This window comes from Cynoglossus semilaevis, chromosome 13 (assembly GCF_000523025.1).
Source record: "Cynoglossus semilaevis isolate Cse_v1.0 chromosome 13, Cse_v1.0, whole genome shotgun sequence".
NCBI classification, from domain to species: domain Eukaryota; kingdom Metazoa; phylum Chordata; class Actinopteri; order Pleuronectiformes; family Cynoglossidae; genus Cynoglossus; species Cynoglossus semilaevis.
In genome coordinates this window covers 21883471-21904880 of record NC_024319.1, presented here as the reverse complement: position 1 = coordinate 21904880, position 21410 = coordinate 21883471, and the positions used below count along the sequence as shown (strand labels likewise).

The 21410-nt window shown below is 38.0% G+C and overlaps 3 protein-coding genes and 1 long non-coding RNA gene across 5 annotated transcripts; 2 read left to right on the top strand and 2 right to left on the bottom strand.

Moving 5' to 3' along the window:
- The first annotated feature begins 6 nt into the window (after positions 1-6).
- cblc (Cbl proto-oncogene C, E3 ubiquitin protein ligase) lies at positions 7-13971 on the top strand. 2 transcript variants are annotated; one of them, XM_008324254.3, is made up of 13 exons: positions 7-394; positions 5135-5281; positions 5376-5532; positions 6451-6572; positions 7232-7369; positions 7479-7560; positions 8125-8256; positions 9597-9764; positions 11101-11199; positions 11395-11447; positions 11699-11752; positions 11855-11910; positions 12615-13971. In XM_008324254.3, exons 1-13 carry the CDS (start codon positions 27-29, stop codon positions 12689-12691), a joined length of 1653 nt encoding a protein of 550 aa, XP_008322476.2. In that variant the 5' UTR covers positions 7-26; the 3' UTR covers positions 12692-13971. The 2 variants fall into 2 exon arrangements, 1 of the variants encoding a protein (XP_008322476.2); XR_003051652.1 differs by lacking the exon at positions 12615-13971 and having other exon boundaries at positions 11395-11466.
- On the bottom strand, positions 9352-9622 carry LOC112487994 (uncharacterized). Its single transcript, XR_003051653.1, has 2 exons — positions 9499-9622; positions 9352-9438 (listed from the first exon to the last, which is right to left on the bottom strand). It is a non-coding gene; the product is annotated as an uncharacterized LOC112487994 (long non-coding RNA).
- On the bottom strand, positions 13875-16669 carry LOC103389004 (trypsin-like). The gene is made up of 6 exons (XM_008324257.3): positions 16516-16669; positions 16259-16415; positions 15907-16005; positions 15643-15806; positions 14301-14437; positions 13875-14206 (listed from the first exon to the last, which is right to left on the bottom strand). The coding sequence occupies exons 1-6, from the start codon at positions 16553-16555 to the stop codon at positions 14054-14056; spliced, it is 750 nt and encodes a 249-aa protein (XP_008322479.1). The 5' UTR covers positions 16556-16669; the 3' UTR covers positions 13875-14053.
- A 1525-nt stretch (positions 16670-18194) lies between these two features.
- LOC103389003 (trypsin-2-like) lies at positions 18195-21408 on the top strand. The gene is made up of 5 exons (XM_008324255.2): positions 18195-18312; positions 18474-18627; positions 19233-19492; positions 20161-20297; positions 21160-21408. Exons 1-5 carry the CDS (start codon positions 18273-18275, stop codon positions 21310-21312), a joined length of 744 nt encoding a protein of 247 aa, XP_008322477.1. The 5' UTR covers positions 18195-18272; the 3' UTR covers positions 21313-21408.
- The last annotated feature ends 2 nt before the right edge of the window (positions 21409-21410 follow it).

The window sequence follows — 21410 nt, the reverse complement described above, 5'->3', positions numbered from 1 at the left end:
TGGCTCTCATTACATTTGCAAATGAAATGATGGCAGCAGCTGGTTCAGCGGTCTCAAGCAACCAGTGTCTTACAAGCAGAGAATGCAGTTTAATAGATAAAGTCATCAAGAGACAGGCTCGACTCTATGAGCTGTGCACAAACCCTCAGCTCGCTTTAAGGAACAGCCCGCCGTATCTACCAGACCTGTTAGCCGAGACAACAGCACTGCTCGAGACGGTTCGGGAGTCAAACCAAGGATCCAAGGACACATCAGGGGCAGGTCAGGTGCCGCGGGGTGAGAGGTCCGACTACTTGAGGATCCATCTCAAGAACTTGCTGGATAAGAGCGACAGGGCCATGCTGTTGTTTAAAGAAGGAGGGGAGAGGATATTTCAGGAAAAGTCTACTTACAGGTAAGACAGGTCTTGATTCACACACTAACTGGTTTGTTTTACGAAAGAAAAAAAACAAAACAACAAAAAACACTTGCTTGCTTGCTTGCTTGTTAAACAGCAGCTTGCAAGTGTACGACGCGGGATGAGTTGCATGTCAAAATCTTTTTGTGGCTTATAGTGATTATTTTATAAGTCGAAACGCCACGAGAAAAGGAGTCACAACATTTTGAGAAAAATTTTGTAAATTTATGAAAATTTTACGTGATGTCAAAACTGATTAAATCGTGGAAGTCAAAAGATTAGACGACGCGTTCTTTTGCGAAAAGAACCCAGTGTTAATCATATGTGCGTCACGGTGAGAAACATGGAGAATCGTGTAAAGTTATGAGTCATAATAACCATCAGGACACGTGAATGGTTGTCTTTAATGAAGAAAGAACTAAGCGGACCAGAGTAAAGTTTGTGATCGAAAGTTGTGTATGTGTATTACAAAGTTTTGTTATTCACCAAACATATGGTTTGAAGTGGTTTAAACAGTTTATTCTCATGAACTGACGACTGTTTTCCCGTAAAATTACGACCTTTTTATTGGGAAGTTACGTAACGTTACAACCTTTTTCGCGCCATATTTTGACACTACACAATTTTCTTTAGTTGCCAATGTGGCCATAATACTCCGCCGTTGATTGGAAACACCTTTTATATTATTATTCTATAAGAATTGATATGAACAGAAATAGAAATATAATTAGACCAATCGGTTGAATCAACTAATGTAGCAATACCATGTTTTAACAACCGCTGTGTGTGTGTGCCAGCTGACACCAAGGACCACATGGATTCTTCTTTAGATCAAGATTTTGATAAATATGGAATGAACTGAAAGGTGGCGTTGGTACAAGTGTCACAGCTCGGTGAGAAATAAGGTTTGGGTCGAACAACGACAGTACAAAAAGAATCTACAAATTACCGCAACAAGACAACAAACAACAAAATACAACAACAATATTTGGTGAGTGAGAACACCGAGCAGAATATTAAAAAAACAACTGTCTTTTCTCTCTTTTAACAAAAGGGTATTTCAATCCAAACATAAACAGATTTCTCTGTATTTATTACAAAAAAAAAGTCTTCAAACTGATGCTGCCATCACATATCTAAAAAAAATGCAATGTCCCAGCCTGGGATCAATAAAGTACATATATCTATCTATCTATTGGACACTATAGGAATAAACAAAGAATAAAAATAATTTTAAGAAGTATTGATCATTAAGTAACGGACTATTGAGCACACCTGAATATAGACAGCACCCACTAAATTTAAAAAGAAAAAAAAAAAATTTACATATAAAGGCCGCACCTCTCTATAAGCACGTTGTCACTTGGGATATTTACACAGAAAGTGTAAAAAATCCTTTTACTTTTAATTAAATAAATGCTTTTTTTCCCGAACAGTGCCTGTAACACGGCTGGTTATACGTTAGCTTTTACCTGCTTCCGTAGTTGGAATGCGCAGGGGGGACTTAGTGATTTGCTCCAGGGCTAGAGCTAACATTAGCTCCGGGGCTAACTCCCTTCATTTTGTGCTTGTCTGCAGCAGAGGTAAACAGAAACAGGGAAGTTTCTGGAACTTTTAACAGCTCCTGTATAACCAACTCATGCTTCAACATGACAGAGGTCAAACTGCTCTCAACTTTCGTGCGCCCCACGCACATATCCGCTCACAGCCGCTCCAAAGGATGAAAAAAAAAAATATGCGACAGGAGTAGTAGCTACTGGTACGCGATCCTAGAGCGCCCTCTAGCGGCTGGCGGGGGGGGAAAAAAAAAAAGTAACATACAGCAGGCTACCAGAAAACTCAATGCTAGCGGTATGAACTTAGTTAGCCTGTAAAAATTCATAAATTAGCCGCATCACTGTTTAAGCCGCAGGGTTTAAAGAGTGCGAAAAAAGTAGCGGCTAATAGTCCGGAAATGACAGTAAATACAATTAATTATCTGTATAGTTAACACAGTCAACTGAATAGAAAGCGAATAGAGCTTTCAGCAGTAGGACGACTGTCTCCTGCCAGTAAACAAAAGTATCCCTTAACTTTTATTTCCATGTTTCAACAAATAAAGTAATGAAGCAATAGTATGAATTACCTCCGAACTGCTGACATTTCTTAAATAAACACAACAGAACACTGGTCGATCAGTTAATTGCGGTGAAAAAGATGTTATCAGGTCACTAAGTCGTCACATGTTTAAGAACGAGTTTAGAGTGTTAGAAGAGCCTCAGAATTAAATATACCATAAAAATACACTAAATATGTCTAATAATCAGTCTTTCACTAATTATATATTGATTCATATTAATTGATCAGAGAGAAAACCTACGTAATGACGGTCCCGTTTCATAACTACAGCCAGTAATTCTAATTAAATGATTTTCTAGAAATAATATAAAATTAATATTATTAAATGTCACATTTATATATATGTATATACACACATGTTGTATATTTATATATTGTTCGTGTGATATATTGTTGTATATTTATATATTGTTCGTGTGTGTATGTTTATGTTTTGTTGAAATGTGGATATTGAAAGCTTATAGTTAAACCAATTCAGTTAACAAAAACATTTTTGGAACATTCTTGATCATCAGCTATAAATTCATATTTCAAGTCTAATTCCTCAAGACCTTTCAAAGGTATCGACTTCTGTGCTAACGATAACGACTATATATTAACGTATATATTTTTCTAAATACGTGAAATCAACTTCTGTCGGATGTATTTTGCCAAGCACTGAAAACCACACTTGAAAGCACACAAAGGTCTCGTCGCATACTTTTTGATATTCTTACAAACTCATTTGCATTACCGACGCAATCCTTTTTTCAGCAGAACCGTGTCTGCATGGGTGACCAAGTGAAAAGAGTTTAAAGTGGCTGTGGGTTGCATGTCACATCATTCTGTGTAAAATATTCTCCTAGAGTCAAAACAGAAGACCACATTAACATCAATGTCCTTTAACAAAAAAAGAAACATTTTCCCAGCGCTTCAAAGCAGAAGTGAGTTCTCGGGTCAAGAGGCACAGTGACAGAGACAGTGGAAAAATGAACACATGGTACATTACTGACTGACACGCACGCACGCACGCATCGGTAATGACCTAATATGGAGGTCTTAAGACAAACCTAATCTAAATGTACTGCGACCAGAGCTGCGCTCTACTACTCCAGTACTTTAAAGCACCATCGTAGCGTGTACATGGAATTCTAAATGATGATATTGGACACTGTGAGTGATAGTGTAGACAAGGGGTGCCCGATAAGAAGGGGTCAAGGGGTAGATCATAAAGGGAGTGCTGGTAGATCCTGAACAATTCAAATATAAATACAATTCAATAGTGTGTAGTAGTGACCATATACTTTAACAATCAAATCGTATTGTGCCATAAAACTCCAATTATTTGATCATCATCGTGTAATATGTTCAGTTTATATTAATAAATATATTTCATATTGATAGCCAAAATGTATGTAGACTATATAAAATATTACTTCTTACGTTAAACTATTACATTTAATCATTAGAATTATATTTTTGTTAAATTGATATTAACTGGACTTCTGGATATGAATGCATTGGCATATATTTATATATTTTATATATTATATTATATATTTCTTATAATCACATAACACAAGCATATTTAATCAAATCGTAATTTTTTTTTAATGAAGATTTTTAAAAAATTTATAGTGTTACTGGTAGAATTGCATTGAAATGAACTTATGAAGTAAACGATGGAAAAAGATAGATAGATAGATAGATGAGAAAATGTCAAAAGGAGTTAACCCTGGTCTATGGTGTCATACTGGCTATTGGAACATTTTGTGGTGTTCACCAACATACAGCATCCTGTTTGTGAGCTGGACCACCTGTTGTGTATGTGAGTGTGTGAGTGTGTGTGTGTGTGTGTGTGACTGGAAAGTATTGTATCCCTTTATAAAGTATCAGTACAATGAGACATCAAATGTACAGGAGTTTGTTTTCTCAGTTTCTACAGCAGACCAAAGCTGGCCTGCAAACTGTACAGAAGAAGTGAAAGATAACTCGTTTCAAAGGGAGAAGTGTTTGAAAGAAGGGAAAGCAACGAAAATGTCACCAAAACAATGTTAGTTAACATGAACAAAAGCTCTGTAGCTCCGGGGTCTGTGTTGACCCCACAACTGCACGTCGACTTTAGAAATAAGTAGATGTAGATGCGTAAGGAACACGAGTCAAACTCAGGCCCGGGGGCCATATCTGGCACGCAGTGTAATTATTTTTGGCCCGCGAAATCATATCAAATGTGTACTAGAGTTGCCCCCCCCCCAGTATATACTGTATACTATGACCCTATATACTGGCAGTATTTGTAGTGTTAGCGGTGTATGCGCTACGTTATAGCGCATACATTTTGTTTTTTTTTCCGTTGCCGGTGACTTTACATTAAAAGGGAACTTGAAAGGCTACAGATAAAGAGACGTAATAAATACCGCCATATGTGTGTCTTATTTCAAAACATGCATAATTAAAGTCAATTTTTCAATAAAAATTGTCTTATTTCAAAACATGCAGAATTAAAGTCAATTTTTCAATAAAAATTAAGTTTGGTCCGCAACCTCGTCCCACTGTGAATTTGAGTTTCCCCTTAATTACACTTGTTTCTATTTGACAAACCACGACTAACGAGCAATCGCTTTTTTTTATGTTCCACAGGAAGAACTTGACCAAACTGTCACTGCTGTTCAGTCACATGCTGTGGGAGATGAAGGCCATGTTTCCAGATGGAACTTTCCACGGCGACACCTACACACTGGCATCACCAGGTGCTGGGAAGTTTTGGAGGAAGTCGTTTGGCAACAAGTGGGTATTAGCGTGGAGGTGTTACCAAAGTGAGGATATTTTGTGTTTCAAAGTGGGGCTTTTTTTTTTTTTTTTTCTTTCCACGGTCTGACAGATGTATAGTTCCGTGGAAAAACTTCACGGAACAGCTACGGAGCGTTCATGCGTTCCAGGAAGGGATGGAGTCCATGGCTCTCAAATCGACCGTCGACCTCACGTGTAACAACCACATATCTGTGTTTGAGTTTGACGTCTTCACCAGGCTGTTTCGAGTGAGTGGAAGAGCAACTACTGTACTATCAGCGCAATCAGACGTGTAACGTATGTATCAGATACTTCAGGGTGGTCTAAAGCGGCGGGCCCGAACATTTTTTTCGCACGAAATGGTTAAATATCTGAAACTCTTTGGCGGACAAACGCAAGTAAATAAAATGATACGACCGACAAAAAAACAAACGGTATTTTATAAATATAAAAATAAACGTTAAGCCACTGTGTATGCAACGTTATTAGCGGTGTCCTCGTAACGTCGCGCTTCTAATGCAGAATGTTTAGTCTCTAAGTGGCGAAGCAGTTCTGAAAGATTCATACGCTTCTAATGCAGAATGTTTAGTCCCCAAGTGGCGAAGCAGTTCTGAAAGATTCATTGCTTCATTAAAGAGCCGTTCGCCGCGTATTATGCAGCGCGGGCTAGGTGCTTGGGAACAACCTGTCGCAATAAATCTATATTTCAAGTAGCACTCCTGGTCTGTTAAATGCAGCTTTCTTTTTCTTTGAAGACGTAGGCTCTTTAACCCTGCACAAAGAAAGTTTCCAAAGACGTTTGTTTTTTGTTCAGTTTGCTAGCTTGGGGTTGGGGGGGTTTCAATTTAGCGGTAATGTATTATGTGTTACCGGCTGGAGGCCTCTACATCTGCTACCTTTTAAGAAGGTAGCAGATGAAGGTAAGACATGTGACTGAGGCAAGCGTCTTGACATGTATCAAATGTGAGTCATAGACAGATGCGGGTTAGAGAAACCATAGGTGAGGATAGGAACATACATTGACGGGTAAATCGAGAGCTTCGACTTTCCGCTCAGCTCCGGACCAATACTGCGACCTCATTACTGTGGCTCTCGGGTGCCATCCTTCCCTCACAACATTGTCAATTTGTCTTTTCTCCTTTCATTTCTTTCGCTATTCTCTTTAGCCCTGGGGGTCCCTGTTGAAAAACTGGAACCATTTAGCAGTAACCCATCCAGGCTACATGGCTTTTCTCACCTTTGACCAGGTCGAGGCTCGGCTGACACGCTATCTGCACAGGCCGGGAAGGTAGGGGAACAAGAAGGTCATCTTCGACACTGAAAAAAAAAAAATTTCAAGAATTTTTGCATAACATTGTAAATGTCACTGATCTCTGTTCATTTTTCATACGGGTGCCTTAAATATTAAAGTGGAGGAAAATGTACCTTTGTAAAGTTCTTTTTGAATAGCACAAAATGATTGTGCTTTTGAGATAACACATGTTTAAAGCATTGTTAATTATTTTGTAAAAAAAAAAAATGTTAACCTTAGCATAATAAGGTTAACATTTTTTTTCTAATGATAACTCTTGAATATCTTTAACATTTCTGTCATATTTGCATAGATGAATACATTTAATTTTACATAATCGCCATCAATAAATACACAATTTATTTCTTTTCAGATTAAGTATTGATTGTTTTTAAACCAAATTACCTGATGAGTAGCTCAAGGATACGAAAAAGAGGATCTTCTGACAACAGAGACCTGTAAAGAGTAAAAAAAAAAAAAAAGAGTCACCAGTTCATTACAAAAAGCATCAATAAACCAATTTATATTTCCGCGACCATTCCCTGACCCAGGGGTCACCAATGTGGTCCCCTCAGTTCCAAAAAGGTTGGTGACCCCTAACCTGACCTATGATCAAGTACGATGATCTGGATTTTTTTTTTTTTTTTTTTTTGTAATTACATCTTCCGTCTCAGCTCCACAAGAATGGGTCGTTGGGCTATTGGTCATGTGACCACAGACAACAGCATCATTCAGACCATTCCTGAGGATACACCTCTCTACCAGGCTCTCATTAAAGGGTCCAAAGAAGGCCGGTGAGAACAAGACACGCACACACACAGAGTCCAACATACTCACCGTCTTCTAATCCCTCATTCCCTCCCGTATTTCCACTGCTGCTAATCTCAGTTTCCTTGTCTGCAGCTATGTGTACCCCAACGGTCATGACTCGAACCCTGACCTGAGCAGCTTACAGGGATCAACAGAGGTCGTCAAAGTTACAGAAGTAAGTGTAGAAACCTCATCAATAGTAGAAGAAGAAGAAAGGACAATTAATGAAAATAAAAAATAGATTACAACAGGCATGGGCAAACTAAGGCCCGGGGGCCGGATTCGGTCCGTTCAGCTTTTTAATCCGGCCCAGCAAACTTTTCCAAATAATTTATTTAGCATTATATTTTTGCCTTTTCCCTGCAATACCCAGGTTTCCCCAATAGATGGCATAGAAAAATAATACAAGTGTATAACATTTTAGCCTTTATACATGATTTTTACATGTCATTATGTCATGTCATATCTTAGTTTATACCAACGCTCCATCTATCTGCTCCTGACCCGGCCCCGCTGTTCAATTTTTAGGACAGTTGTGGCCCACGAGTCAAAAAGTGTGGTCTAGAGGCCTACACTAGACTTAGTAGAGTTAAACAGTATTCATTTCTAAACTTAAAACCTTTCAACACTTAGTCTTCCGTTTTCAATATGTTTCAAGGTAATTCCCCCAAAATACTTTTTTTGTTCAAATTTCGTACGCTAAAATGATTTCACCCCCGTGTCATTTATCTCCAAACAGGAGCAGTATGAGCTTTACTGTGACATTGGCAGCACCTTCCAGCTTTGTAAGATCTGCCTAGAGAGGGACAAGGACATTTGCCTTAAACCGTGCGGTCATCTCCTGTGCTCCATCTGCCTCGCAGGCTGGCAGGTACGAATACATTCATTCCCTTTGGTATGTGATATGTGCTACGCCTGCACTAGAACGCACGGCTGAGCTCAACACTACTGGACACAGTTTGTGCGCAAGGAAGCTAGTTAGTTAGCAAGGAAGTTAGCAAGAACAGACTTTGAGCAGTTGACGACTGATAAAAAACAAATGTGTTCCCAGCGAAATAGCAGCTAAAGGGTAAAAATATCAAGTGGATCAGTTGAGTCTGTGTAGTGCAGCAAATAGTGGGGCGGGCCCCCCTGAGGGGGGGGGGGGGGGGAACGGGGGGGGGGGGGGGGGGGGGGGGGGGCATGCGGGGCTTCTAATAGAATACGGCACGCTGGACATGAGTGTACCACTGCTGTAATGCTTGAATGCTAACAAGCCTCCAGTCACTAGGTGGCAGCAACTCATACATTGGATTGTACAGATAAAAATATACATGTTATCAGGTTCTCAATAGTATTTCAATTGGTGGGGTTGTGGTTAGGAAGGACGGGGGGAAGAGGTGTGAAAACATTTACCCCGCTCTCTCTGCTCTTCCCTCTTAACTACGGTTAACCCTCAAATTACCCAGCCTGTCATTATACTTTTGAGTCTACAGAACAGCCAATGAATAACACGCAGCTAGCGTAGTTATAAATAGCCAAGTCAACACCACTGAACAGGAAACGACACATAACATTGCTGCAGTACAATAGGCATGTACTACAAAGCAAAGCATATAAACCGTAGATGTGACAGTGGGCCAACATCATAAAGAAGAGACATTCAAAGGCTGTTTTGTTTTGTTGAAAATAACTGAATATGTCACTGGCTCAAAGAATAAGAAGGTTTTGAGTTTTTGCAGGTCTCTATTTTTTTTTTTTTTTTTTGCATTTTAGGAAGATTTTGTTAGTCTCAACAAGAGAAATAATGGAACCTAGAAATTTAGAACAACAACAAAGACCAGTGATATTTGATACATTTACATAAAGATGTAATTATAGCTGTACAAATTAAATGACCTGGCAGCCTATACAGCCTGCAAAGTCTTCAGTTTATTTGGTATTTACTTAGTTTTTTTTTTTATATATAGTGGTTCAATGCGTTTCCTTTTTTTTTCTTTTTTTCTGGTTTTTTTTACTTCTGCATGTGGCAGATGATTTTTTTGCATGTGCATGACAGAAATAGACAAAGTACCTTACATTAACTCAGATGACTTCTGCATGTGACAGATGATTTTTTTGCATGACAAAGTACCTTACATTAACTCAGATGTTATGTATTTCATACTTTATCTATCTATCTATCCATCCATCCATCCATCCATCCATCCATCCATCCTTCTTCCACATCAGAGGTCAGCTCGCAACACATGTCCCTACTGCCGCTGCAAAATTAGAAGCACACATTCAATCGCCATCGAATCCTACCGGCAAGGTGACGATAACGAGGAGAGTGTCGATGACCCCGAGGATGACCACGAGGACATTGAAGTCATTGTGAAGAAAATTGCTGCTTTAAAGGTTTGTGAATTACACTTATCTATCTCATCGTTTTTCTTTTGTGTTGTCGTGTGTTTATCACCAAAACGTTCAACTTTAATGTGAGGTAAAAATTGAATGATTTTTAGCAGTGGTTTTTTTTTTTTTTTCAAGTGTGATCCAAACGCACCTCATATGACATCTGCAACTGCGGCATGACAATGTCATGATCCGTGTAGACCTGCTCGAGCTAAGCGTGTAGCTAACTTTTGCAAAATGGACACAAAGCAGCAGAGCAAGAGTTGAAAATTGTCTAATGCTAATGCTAATTCTTATGCAAATAGTGAATAAAAGTAAGAACGTTCATTCTAAAAATGGACTTTTCTTTACATTTTTTTTTTTACTATTAAAAATAATTATTCCTGGTTCCCTACCAGAAACTAATGTGCGATGAGTGTTGATCTAATCTTCTTGCACAGTAGCTTATCTGTTAGCTTCTCTATTAAAATGAGCGCCTACACACTGCTTAATTATTAATGTAATGAACATGGTCTTTGCCTCAACCTCAAACAAAAGTAAAACTGCAGTATTAATTAACACTAACTGAACAATAGCTTCCAGTGCAGTTTCCGTGGAGTACTGTGGGACTGTTTTGCATTTGCCTGATTACGGCAACTTCAAGCTGATTCTTTAAACATAAACATTTATGTTTATGTGGGGTTTTTAGTAGGTAGTAGGTATTGATCATTTAGACAGTGCTCAGCTGTGAGTATGAATCATAAACAGACAATATTAGTAACCAACACACATAATAGCAATGGTTAAGAAATGATTGTTGTGCCTAGGTTGCTGTTGCCATTTCCTTTTTTCTAGAACTGGCTGATTCTGCATGGGTGTTGAGGTGAACCGACTTATGGGTAAATGAAGAGGCACGGAGAAAGAGTTTTTGAGGTTCGATTGAGGGGTTGGGAGGCCAAAATGGCTGTAGTTTTACTGGTTTTAAAGAACTGTTTTTTAATCACTGCACTACTTATCAATCATTTCTTAGTCATATTTAGATTTAATATTTTTCAAAATGTGTGCAGAATGAATTAGAACTGTACGTGGTATACATTCATGATGAATAAGCGGGAACGCCTTCACTTCGTTATAAATGATGTTCGCAGCATAGAGACAGGTCACGGCATGTTATGTGGGTAAGGCCGAGTAGAACGTCCACCACAAAAACAGATTGAAAGAGTCAGATAAAGAGATGTATCGACAAGGCGAAACTGCCTTTTGTGTTGTTTTTGTCCACATTCTGATGTGATTTGAAACTTGTTTGTAGACTATATCTGTAAACCGCCTTCTCTTCTTTGTCCGCTTTACACCAACGCAGCTCTCGAGTTTGGAGAGACCATCGCCGAGTTCCCGCCTTTACAACGACACAGACCCGCTGCTGTACGATCCCACTCACAAAGTGCAGACCACAAAAACAGTAAGTTTCACAGGTAACCAGTGTGAGGTTGAAGCTTCAGTTGCTTGATGGAAAAAAAAAAAAAAAAAAACATAGAAAGAAAACTCTTCACTCGCAACATGTATGCAGTAGCTCTGAACACAAACCAATGACCACTGCAGTCAGCGGCGTAGCGTGAGTGGAAATAAAAGTGAAACCATTTTTCTCTTTGAACAGACCCGTGCTGTTAGCAAAAAACCGAGAAGGCAGAAAATGGCAAACTGGAATTGGTGAGATCTGCCTACATATGTAAATACATTTTAGAAAAAAAACAAATCAGTATTTTATTAATTTTTCTGCATATTGATTTTATATTATTACTTTTAGTACTGTAACTGTACTGAGAGACAGTTACTTGATAAAAGTACCTGAATAGAGTAGCACCGCTGCGGATGCTATGATCTGACCAAGAACCTCTACAAGCTTTGGTTATTATATTACATAACATATACTGCTACCTTCTCTTTAATGAATCTCACAGTGAGCAGGAAAAGGACACACAGGACAGTAGGCAGGACATGGACTCACCCCAGAGGTAACTTAACTGTATTTAAGTGCATTTTTGCGACTGATTTTTCTGCTGATTTTCATAAACACGCCAAACATAGCCGAAACTGTGTTGCTTTCTTTTAAACAGCACTGAACGCCTGATGGAAGATACGGCGCCTTATTTAACTCCACACAGTGCTGACGGTAAGTGACCTTGTGTGCATATGGTCAAGAAGTTAGGAGAAAAGGTATCGGATTTTTGAAGAAATTATTGGACAGAAACTGTTCTATCGATATAAATCTGATTTATATGCCATAGAAAAAAACAGTTTCACTGATATGTTACATAAAATATGTTTTAATCAAACTTACAGGTTCAATATATTGAGTGCTATTTGTGATTGTTATAATGACATTTTTAACCGTTATATTTGGTAGACCGCAAAAAGATTGCTGGTAGATCATAAAAAAAGATTTTTTTTTTTACATGAAATCTGTAGCTACAGCTATATGCATTTACAAAAAAAAAAAAAACCTTATCATATCAGGTATTTGAAAGGTAGTTTATATGAGCCAGATTTACTCTAAAATTACCAGTGTAGGTAGATCACTTTAGCCTGGTCATTTGAAAGGTATTTAAAAGTGTAGACATCCCTGGCTTAAATGTGTTTTTATCAGTACCTCGTATAATTTAGGATATCCGATAATTTTTTTTCCATCTTTATATCCTTTAAATTAATATTTATTTGATTACATTTTTGCATTATTAATTACTTTCCTAATTGTTTTTATAACTTGATGTTTTTTTAAAATAGAATGTTTATTTAGGTTAACTTTGTAGTCTTAAAATATAATGTACTTATATAATTTCTACATTTGAGGAATACATTATTTTTTTATGCTCGCAGGTGCTGAATCATACCGCAGACCTTTGCATTCAGGCAAAGGAAGAAGACGATATAAAGAGAGAGATGATTTTCATTAAGAAGGACAAATACTGCCCTTTCAAAATGACCCGTCGTCTGAACAAATCAAAAGGACAGAGGCCTGAAGAAAGTGCTGCGCATGATCAGCTGCAGTGACGCGCGGTGAGGTTCACGGCTGCTGAGGCACTGACTCCTCTGGAGCCAGATTTACAGTTACAAGAACCCAAAAGAGCATCCTATTTCACTGTTCATCCAACAGCATCACTCTGGTGATGCTTCGTATCTCATCAGCATTCCTCTTTCAATGACACTGACACCAACACAAACATATACACAGGAACAGATTTGTCCTACAAAGAACATTGCTTTTATAGAAATGGACAGAACACCCTTCATATTTACTGTAAACAATTTAAAGTATAGCGATGAACGCGGCACAAATTTAATTTTGTTGTCAGTTATTATATATAAACCTTACAGCGTTGACCCTATTTAAATTTTTCCTCTTGATTCCAGAATCCAGGATTAGTTCGTTCTAAAGCCTCTCAATGTTGACAAAGGCAGTAAAGCGTCCTATAACGGGGTTTGTTTGTTTTTTTTTTCTTCTGAAAAAAGTAAATTGCTGTGTTTTACTCTTCTACTTGAAATCAAATGTTCCGTTTTAATACTGTGATCTTGCACTAAACATTAGCCCATTGTAGCTAGAAGTTGCTTTCCTTAAAAAAAATTTTAAAAAATATTATTTACTTCATTTTATATCTCTGTGATCGTTTTTCGTTCCTGTTTGATAATCAACCAAAATCACAGCCTTAACTGACCCCAGACCTTCCTCGTTTACATTTTTATAACAATGATATAAAAGGTTTTCTTAATTATTATTATTTTATATTATTAATATATTTGTTTATATCTATGTTTTTGATGTTTAGAACGAGGGGGGATTTTTATTTAAATTAATCAATAGTATATTTCTGAGGGGGCTGGAAGGAATTAATTGGTTTGTAGTTATTTTTTAATGGGGGAAAACGCAATCAAGATACGAGCGGATTCGACACACAAGTGCTGTAATGGAACGGATTAAAGTCATGTCTTAAAACCACACGGTATTGTTACTCACGGAGGAATAAGGATCCCGGGAACTGACAAGATATTGAGTAAATATGAGCTAAAAAAAATGTTTCTACTATTAAAAACATAAAACATCACAAAATTATGAGGAGCAACAATAAAAAAAAAAGTGAATACAAACCACATGGCTTTATTGAGTTTACTTTGTTATGGCTTGTGTGTTGAAAGTGGGCATGTGTCAGTGAGCGTGCTACGGGGAGAAAGAAACGAACTAGAGCAGGGAAGAGTTAAAGGATGTGAAAGAGACGAGTGGTCAAACAGGGAAGACAATGCAAGAAGTGAGCGTTCTTCTTTTATGAGTATTCGGCCTGGACATCTCTAATCCAGTAAAGGAACTCACACACACGAACATAGACTCCGGGGTAGTTGGGTTGAGCACATCCCTGACCCCATGACACCAGACCATAGACTTCTCCAAGGCAAATTAAAGGGCTACCAGAGTCACCCTAGTAGAGAATGTAGGTAGTCAAAAAAAAAAGTACTGCTTGTCTGGACCTTTGGGTTCTTTACCCCCCTAGTGGAAATATTTTAAAAACTCACGTTGCATGCATCTCTGCCACCATCCATGTATCCAGCACACACCATCCTCCGTGTGATCATACCAGGGTAGGCGGCCTCGCACGCTTCATCATCCACTATGGGCACATCCAGACACTGCAGATGTCTGGGCATGTTCACTGTAATCACAAAGGTCGACAGCATGAGGCCTTAAATCGACAAAATCCAGAAATAGATCCATCTGATATTTTTCTTCATCTACTGAGGTGTGTAAAGATCAGCTTAAGTTAGATAGATTTCCATTTTCCTGAACATGAAATGTCGCAATGGAAAATAGTAAAAGAATAACTAGTAAATAACTAACAGACAAAAACAATGTGATTCGTAGGGCCATGAACCAATTCCTCTGTAAGTTCTCTCTATAAATTGTTTAAGTTCTATGTAAACCTCGTCTATACACATAAACTTCACTAATGGATAATGCGAAGAACAATGTCGAGAAATACAGCCGCAAACATGCATACATATATATACTGTATATACATAGACACATATATATACACACACATATATATACATACATATATACATATATATAAATATACATATATACATACATATACATATACACATATACATATACATATATAAATATACACATATACATATACATATATAAATATACACATATATATAAATATATAAATACAGTGGAAACTTGAGAAATTTTTGCTTCGAGATACAAGTAAAGATTTGAGATACGAGCACGCTTACAGACGCCGACGCTAGGTGGCCGAGCACTCGCCTCACCCCGCCTCACTCGTTCACCTCCCGTGTTCGCCAACCTCTGTACGCATCTCCCGCCAGTCTTCCATATTGTGTTTGCATTATCTACGTGATGTTCTCTATTTTGTGCATTATTCTTCATAATAGTGATGAGTCCTAAGAGAGTGAGTGGTAAGGATGGTAGTGAGAAGAAGAAACGCACGATGACCATGGAAATAAAGCATGAAATGGTCGATAAATATGAGCCTGTTGCCTGCTAAGGAAAGAATACTAATCGGAAAAAAAAAAAAAGGAAGCTAAATTAAGTTAATTCTAAGTTTATGTAAGTTACGTAGTGTACATGTAAGGTACGCTACGGAATCAAGTGTCTACCTACGGCCCAACTCTCTTCCCTCCTCCATTAGCCGCTACTGTATCGTCTGTCTTGAAGGTAAGAACTTTCTTATGGGGGAAAAAATGATTTGAGATACAAGCACCTCGAGTTACGAGCTCGGTCCTGGAACGGATTATCCTTGTATCTCGAGGTTCCACTGTACTTTTTAATTCTGGTTGTTATACGTCATGTATAATTTTGACACGATATATGAATAAAACTGACCCTCTTCACCCGTGGCAGTATTTCCCCAGCCAGACACAGAGCAGGGAAGCCCTCCCATTGGGCACCCTGTGGGCAACGGAATGGGTTTGACTGCATCATTCACTTCCACAGGCTCGAAGAGCTTGATCAACATGATGTCATAATCAAGGGTCTGATAGTCATAACTGCAAACAGATAAATATACTTTTAAATATACAACAAAAAAAGGGACAAAACCCTTCATTGTGAAAAGCATTCTTTTTAGAGGCGTTTATTTTCACTCACTCAGGGTGCCAGATGATGGTGTCGGTCTTGAGGATCTGCTCTGTACCTTCAAAAACTCTCAAGTCGTGATCTCCTAGAACAACCTGCATTGCATAGGGGCTGAGAGAAGAGTGGGAGTATAAAAGCAATGAAGGGGAAAATGTTGTTATTATTTAATTAAGCTTCTAATGCTAATAATTTTAGATATGACAATCTTATATGAAAGCAATAAATGTCAACAGAAATAACTCTTATTGAATTTCAATTACATTTTGTACATGATATGCAAATATTATCATGACGCCACAACGTGGAAAAAAATTAGCAAAATAAGGAATGAAGCAATGGTATAAGAATAAACGAGAACACTTACTTATACCAGCAGTGGGCAACAGAGAGCACCCACTGCTTGTTGATAAGTACCCCACCACAGAAGTGGTAGCCGTAGTTCAGGGAGGCCATGTATGGACGAGAGTGAGGCTCGCACTCCTCTCCACCAATGATCCGTCCATCCTCACGGGGAACTGCCACTGTCTCACACAAACACACACAGACACAAACACACAACACACACACACGTTTGTCATTGCATATGTGTAAGTGTTAATATGTTTATTTGGGCAACTTTACCAGCAGCCCCAATCATCAGCAGCAGAGCCAGCAGTCTCATGGTGTGCGATGTATGATCAGAAGGCACCTGCACGCAGTCTAGCTCATATTTATATCCAAGAAGTCCCAGCAGACTGACTCCCACTTCCACACACACACACACACACACACGTACCCAGCACCACTAGCCTACTTGTTTCTGTTGATTCCATCTGTGTCCAAACCCTGTTCTAACCTGCTGGCACCAAATATATCTTCTTATCGAGCTCCTCTTTTCCAGTTTATTTACCTGAGGATTAACAGCTGTACAACTACGCAGAAAAGTACAGGATTTTGTTTTTTTTACTATAAAACGAGGCTGAAAGTTATAAAGCGAGAAGTTTTTTTTACTATACAACGAGGCTGAAAGTTATAAAGCGAGAATTGATTAACACATTTTTAAACACGTAACAAGTAACAATAATATTTTACGTAGTGAGAAAAAAAATGTAGAATGAAAAAACAAAATTCAACTTAGACTTTAAAAAATACAATGTAAACACAATTACATATTATATAATAATAATACTACATTTACTGTATGTTATTATCAAAACATTATTGTTTTCTCAAAAATGGTAAAAAAAATGCAGTTGTTTCATTAAAAATAATAAGATTCATTAGATTAATTAGGGAATTTATACATACATATATATATATATATACATACATCAGTCAAATGCTAATGGTAAGTGATTCTATTTATTGGCCAAGCCTGAATTTAAAGCCCAATGTTAAGTGCTTTGTCGAAACTCCCTCGAGTAGCTACCTCTATAAACTGCCAACTGTTTTAAATGTCATTAATGTTGCCAGACTTTGTCTCCTTGGATGCAACTTACTCTGCCTGCTAATGTTGCCATATTTTAATAAATGGAATCGCAAGACCTCTTTTCATTAGTACAGCTACAGGGACAATGGCTAACTGAATCAGCTAACAAATGTAGCGGTTATACGTAGCTACAACGCTGGGACCTTTTATTTCATGTAGCATTTCTTGTCTTTTCAAGTATACTAGTCATTGCTAAGTAACTAAACATGTGGCACGGCGATAAGGACAGGGAAGGACACAGAGGAGTGGAAGAAACCATGGTCGCTAGGTGCCAAGGTAAAGGAAAAAAAGTTATAATAGAACCACATCTAAACCATATCTTTTATTGGTCACTAATTGTTGGCCACAACATTAAATTGTATTGGCAGTTATCTAACGTTTTCCTGGAATTACAGAAATTACATAATAAAAACATGCCAACATGGTCTTGTATGTGGCACAGCTTTCATTGGCCAAAGATAAATAAAGGCAGGTGAGAAAAAATTCATCTGTTGTTTTGGAGGAAGAAAAACAAAATGCACATCACGTTTTTGGGGGAAGGGGGTTCTTCTGCTTCTCTTTATAAATTATTTCATTCAATCTACTAGGTTCTTTAGTGGCATTGAAAAAAAAGATAGACAAGTAAAAAACAACAGGGCAATTAAAGGCACAATATTGAGATAAAGCTCTATTTAAACAACCAAGTTTTAATTAAATATATTACATAGTAGCTACTGTATATATATTTTGGCAGAAAAGAAAAGTGTCACTTGAATGTGTTCCTTCAAGGTAGAAACTGCAGATAGTCAAACAGTGGGTGTAGCAATTGAGGTGATGGGGCGGAGTGTGCGAAAAGACACTAGGGAAAAAGTATAAATGCAGGGACTGAACAGGTCACTCATGTCCAGTCCAGGCTTGAACCCGCTGCAAGATGATTGGCCTGATTTTGTTCAGTCTTCTAAGCGCTGCAGGTAAAACAAATCTGCATGCATTCTCATGTACTTGTGGATATAGAGAAAATCAAAAAAAAAATCCAAATATTCAGTCTAGTAACTTGTCAGCTTTCATTTCTTGTTGATTTGTCAACAATTTGAGTTGTCTGTTTCTTTTTTTATTCATATTTGATTCATAGCTTCAGCCCCTGCAGATGACAAGATTGTGGGTGGCTATGAATGTGCAGCCCACTCTCAGCCATGGCAGGTTTCCATCAACATCGGCTACCATTACTGTGGCGGCTCTTTGATCAACGACCAGTGGATCATCTCTGCTGCTCATTGCTGGCAAAAGTTTGTGGAAAAAAAAACAAAACAAAAACTTAGTTTAAATTGAATTGTGTTGCAAAGAATTAACTTTTTTATTTTTTTAAACAAAAACTCATACTGTAAAAGAGAAAATGTTTCATTTATCAGGATTGTCATACGCTTGTTGCATATTACGGCACAAAGTTGCTACTTTTGTTAATTAATCTGGCAATGTGGGCTATCAAATTATAAATAATGGGTAAACAAACCTTTTTTTTTCAATATGTATTCATCAGAGAAAGTAATAGTTACACTAATTTTATTTATTTTCTTTTTTTTTAATTTTGTCATAATTCAGTGACATGGTCTCTTACAAAAGATGTTTACGTTTACACATATGCCAGCAAGGGGCGAACATTCTTCAAGAGAAGGTGGTATATTTCAAAAAATGTGTGCCAAACATCTAAAGGTTTAATACACTTAAATATTTTATGTATTTTCATATTAATAATGTCTTTACTTTATATCCTCATCAATGTTCTCTATGTCCATTTCAATGCTAACAAGCTAAAACCAAAATACAAAACGTGCCTTATTAAAGTGACCAGAGCCTGTAATGTGAATTCTTCTGAATGTTTCTTGCTGTCCAGTCCCTACACCCAGATCGCTATCTTGGGTGACCACCACATCTGGTCGCATGAGGGAACCGAGCAGTACATGTCTGTTGATGCCATCTACTGGCATCAGAGTTACGACTACAAAACCCTGGACTACGACATCATGCTGATGAAGTTGGCACACCCGGTCAATGTGAACCAGCATGTCAAACCTGTCTCTCTGCCACAGTCCTGCCCCACAGCCGGGGATATGTGCACTGTGTCTGGTTGGGGAAACATCTATAGTGATCAAGGTAATATTTTTTGATCTGTCTATCCATCTACGTATGCATACATACTGTACTGAGGGGATGGAGTATGTGGGGGTGAAGGAGAGTAGATCATATCGTGCAAACTGTTCAGTCCATTTGTCTGTGAATTGACCATGTTAACTTTCCAAATACCTTTTCTTTTTGAACATGGAACACCACATTGTCATTCAATCTAAATCCGTTAGGGCTGGGCCCCTAAAACATGGCCCCCAGACCGGTACTGAACACGGTACGAACACGTACAATAAGGGGTGATAAGTGTCAGACTGCGTCCATTAATGCAGCGGTCCCCAAACTTTTTTTGCGTCACGGACCGGTTAAATGTCTGAAATTTTTTCACAGACTTCTTTTATAAAAATGGCTGGCATAAAAACTGGTATTTTCTAAATATAATAATAATTTTAACGCATGGTCTCCAAGTAGCGAAGAAGTTTGGAAACTTCATTGCCTCATTAGCTGCTCACCGCGTATCATGCAGAGCGTGGGAATAAATCCGTATTTCAAATAGGACTCCTGGAATTGTCTTTTAAATTTCAGATGGCATAAGAAAAACTGACAGCAAACATCTACAGTCTGGATCAGAGACTGTGTGCATGTTAAGATCTCACCTGTTAATGTACTCTGTCTTGTTTCTCTGGTCCTATGAACAGTGTTTAACCCATTCCACCTCCAGTGTGTGGATGTTCCCATTCTGTCAAGCGAGGATTGTGAAAGCTCCTACCCTGGCAAGATAACTGATCGTATGGTGTGTGCTGGATATCTGGAGGGAGGCAAAGACGCTTGTCAGGTACTTTTACCAAGTACTCATCTAAAACATTCTGATGACATTATATGAGTCCAATTGTGTTCTCTGTTTAATTGTCATTCACTTTTCATTTTCTAATTAGATTTTTTTAAAGCAACATAATGACAGAGTTAAGCTGTTCATGCAGTAACACCTTTAGTGGTGTGCCAGGAACTTAGCACCTAGGCCTTCAGCTGCGTCCTAACTGAATCATCCACATCCTAATAACATTATATTCATTATATCAATAGTAATTAACAATATTATACGGATATATATATATATATATGAACATTGAACATGTTGATGCTCTCAGAAAACATCACGGCATATTTCTGACTTTACATGTTGATGCTCTCGGAAAACATCACGGCATATTTCTGACTTTTAAAGCAAAGGATTACTACACCCACATAAAACAAAAACAAATACTACCAAACCTGCAAAAGAAGAACATAGCAGAGCATTTTGGTGGAGTACACAAACCTACGAGATATTTATATTATTTATTCTATTGTATTCTATGCTATGCTTTACCCGTTAACAATTCTAGTCAAGAATCAGATTATTTTGATTTATAAAAGCTATTTTGATATAGCTTTTATAAACTGTCTGTAAGAGTTTTTAAATGTAACCTATTACTGGGTTATGCGCTTTCTTCAAAGGGGTACGCATTTGTATTACTTTTCATGGGGTGAATGCTTTATAAAGTAATAATATTCACAGGTATTATCATCACATCCGTTATTCTTATTCTGCATTTTAGCACAATTGCACAAGCTAGACATGGTTAGGCAAACAGGGAATGTCAACAGTTTAGTTCACAAATAAAACAAATCTTATCATCTGTCTTTTCTCTGCTCAGGGTGACTCTGGTGGTCCTTTGGTGTGCAACGGAGAGCTGCACGGTGTTGTCTCTTGGGGTCAGGGCTGTGCTCTGCCTAACTACCCAGGTGTTTACACCAAAGTGTGTTCTCTATTGCCCTGGATCAATGACATTCTCTCCTGGTACAGCTAGGCTGGAGCTCACAATGAACTAGAGAGAAGAAAAAAAAAAGAAGAAACCTTGAAAGAGACTGAAACAAATGAAGGCAAGAACGAATGGGTGATTTTACA

Excerpts from the sequence above, each read along its gene's own strand:
- cblc (XM_008324254.3), top strand. The coding sequence starts at position 27 with ATGATGGCAGCAGCTGGTTCAGCGGTCTCAAGCAACCAGTGTCTTACA. Across the intron at positions 5,282-5,375 it reads AGGAAGTCGTTTGGCAACAA|ATGTATAGTTCCGTGGAAAA; the intron begins GTGGGTATTAGC and ends ACGGTCTGACAG. Across the intron at positions 6,573-7,231 it reads TATCTGCACAGGCCGGGAAG|TTACATCTTCCGTCTCAGCT; the intron begins GTAGGGGAACAA and ends TTTTTTTTGTAA.
- LOC103389004 (XM_008324257.3), bottom strand. The coding sequence starts at position 16,555 with ATGAGACTGCTGGCTCTGCTGCTGATGATTGGGGCTGCTG. Across the intron at positions 16,416-16,515 it reads GCTGATGATTGGGGCTGCTG|TGGCAGTTCCCCGTGAGGAT; the intron begins GTAAAGTTGCCC and ends TGTGTGAGACAG. Across the intron at positions 14,207-14,300 it reads GTGGCAGAGATGCATGCAAC|GGTGACTCTGGTAGCCCTTT; the intron begins GTGAGTTTTTAA and ends ATTCTCTACTAG.
- LOC103389003 (XM_008324255.2), top strand. The coding sequence starts at position 18,273 with ATGATTGGCCTGATTTTGTTCAGTCTTCTAAGCGCTGCAG. Across the intron at positions 18,313-18,473 it reads CAGTCTTCTAAGCGCTGCAG|CTTCAGCCCCTGCAGATGAC; the intron begins GTAAAACAAATC and ends TTTGATTCATAG. Across the intron at positions 18,628-19,232 it reads GCTGCTCATTGCTGGCAAAA|TCCCTACACCCAGATCGCTA; the intron begins GTTTGTGGAAAA and ends CTTGCTGTCCAG.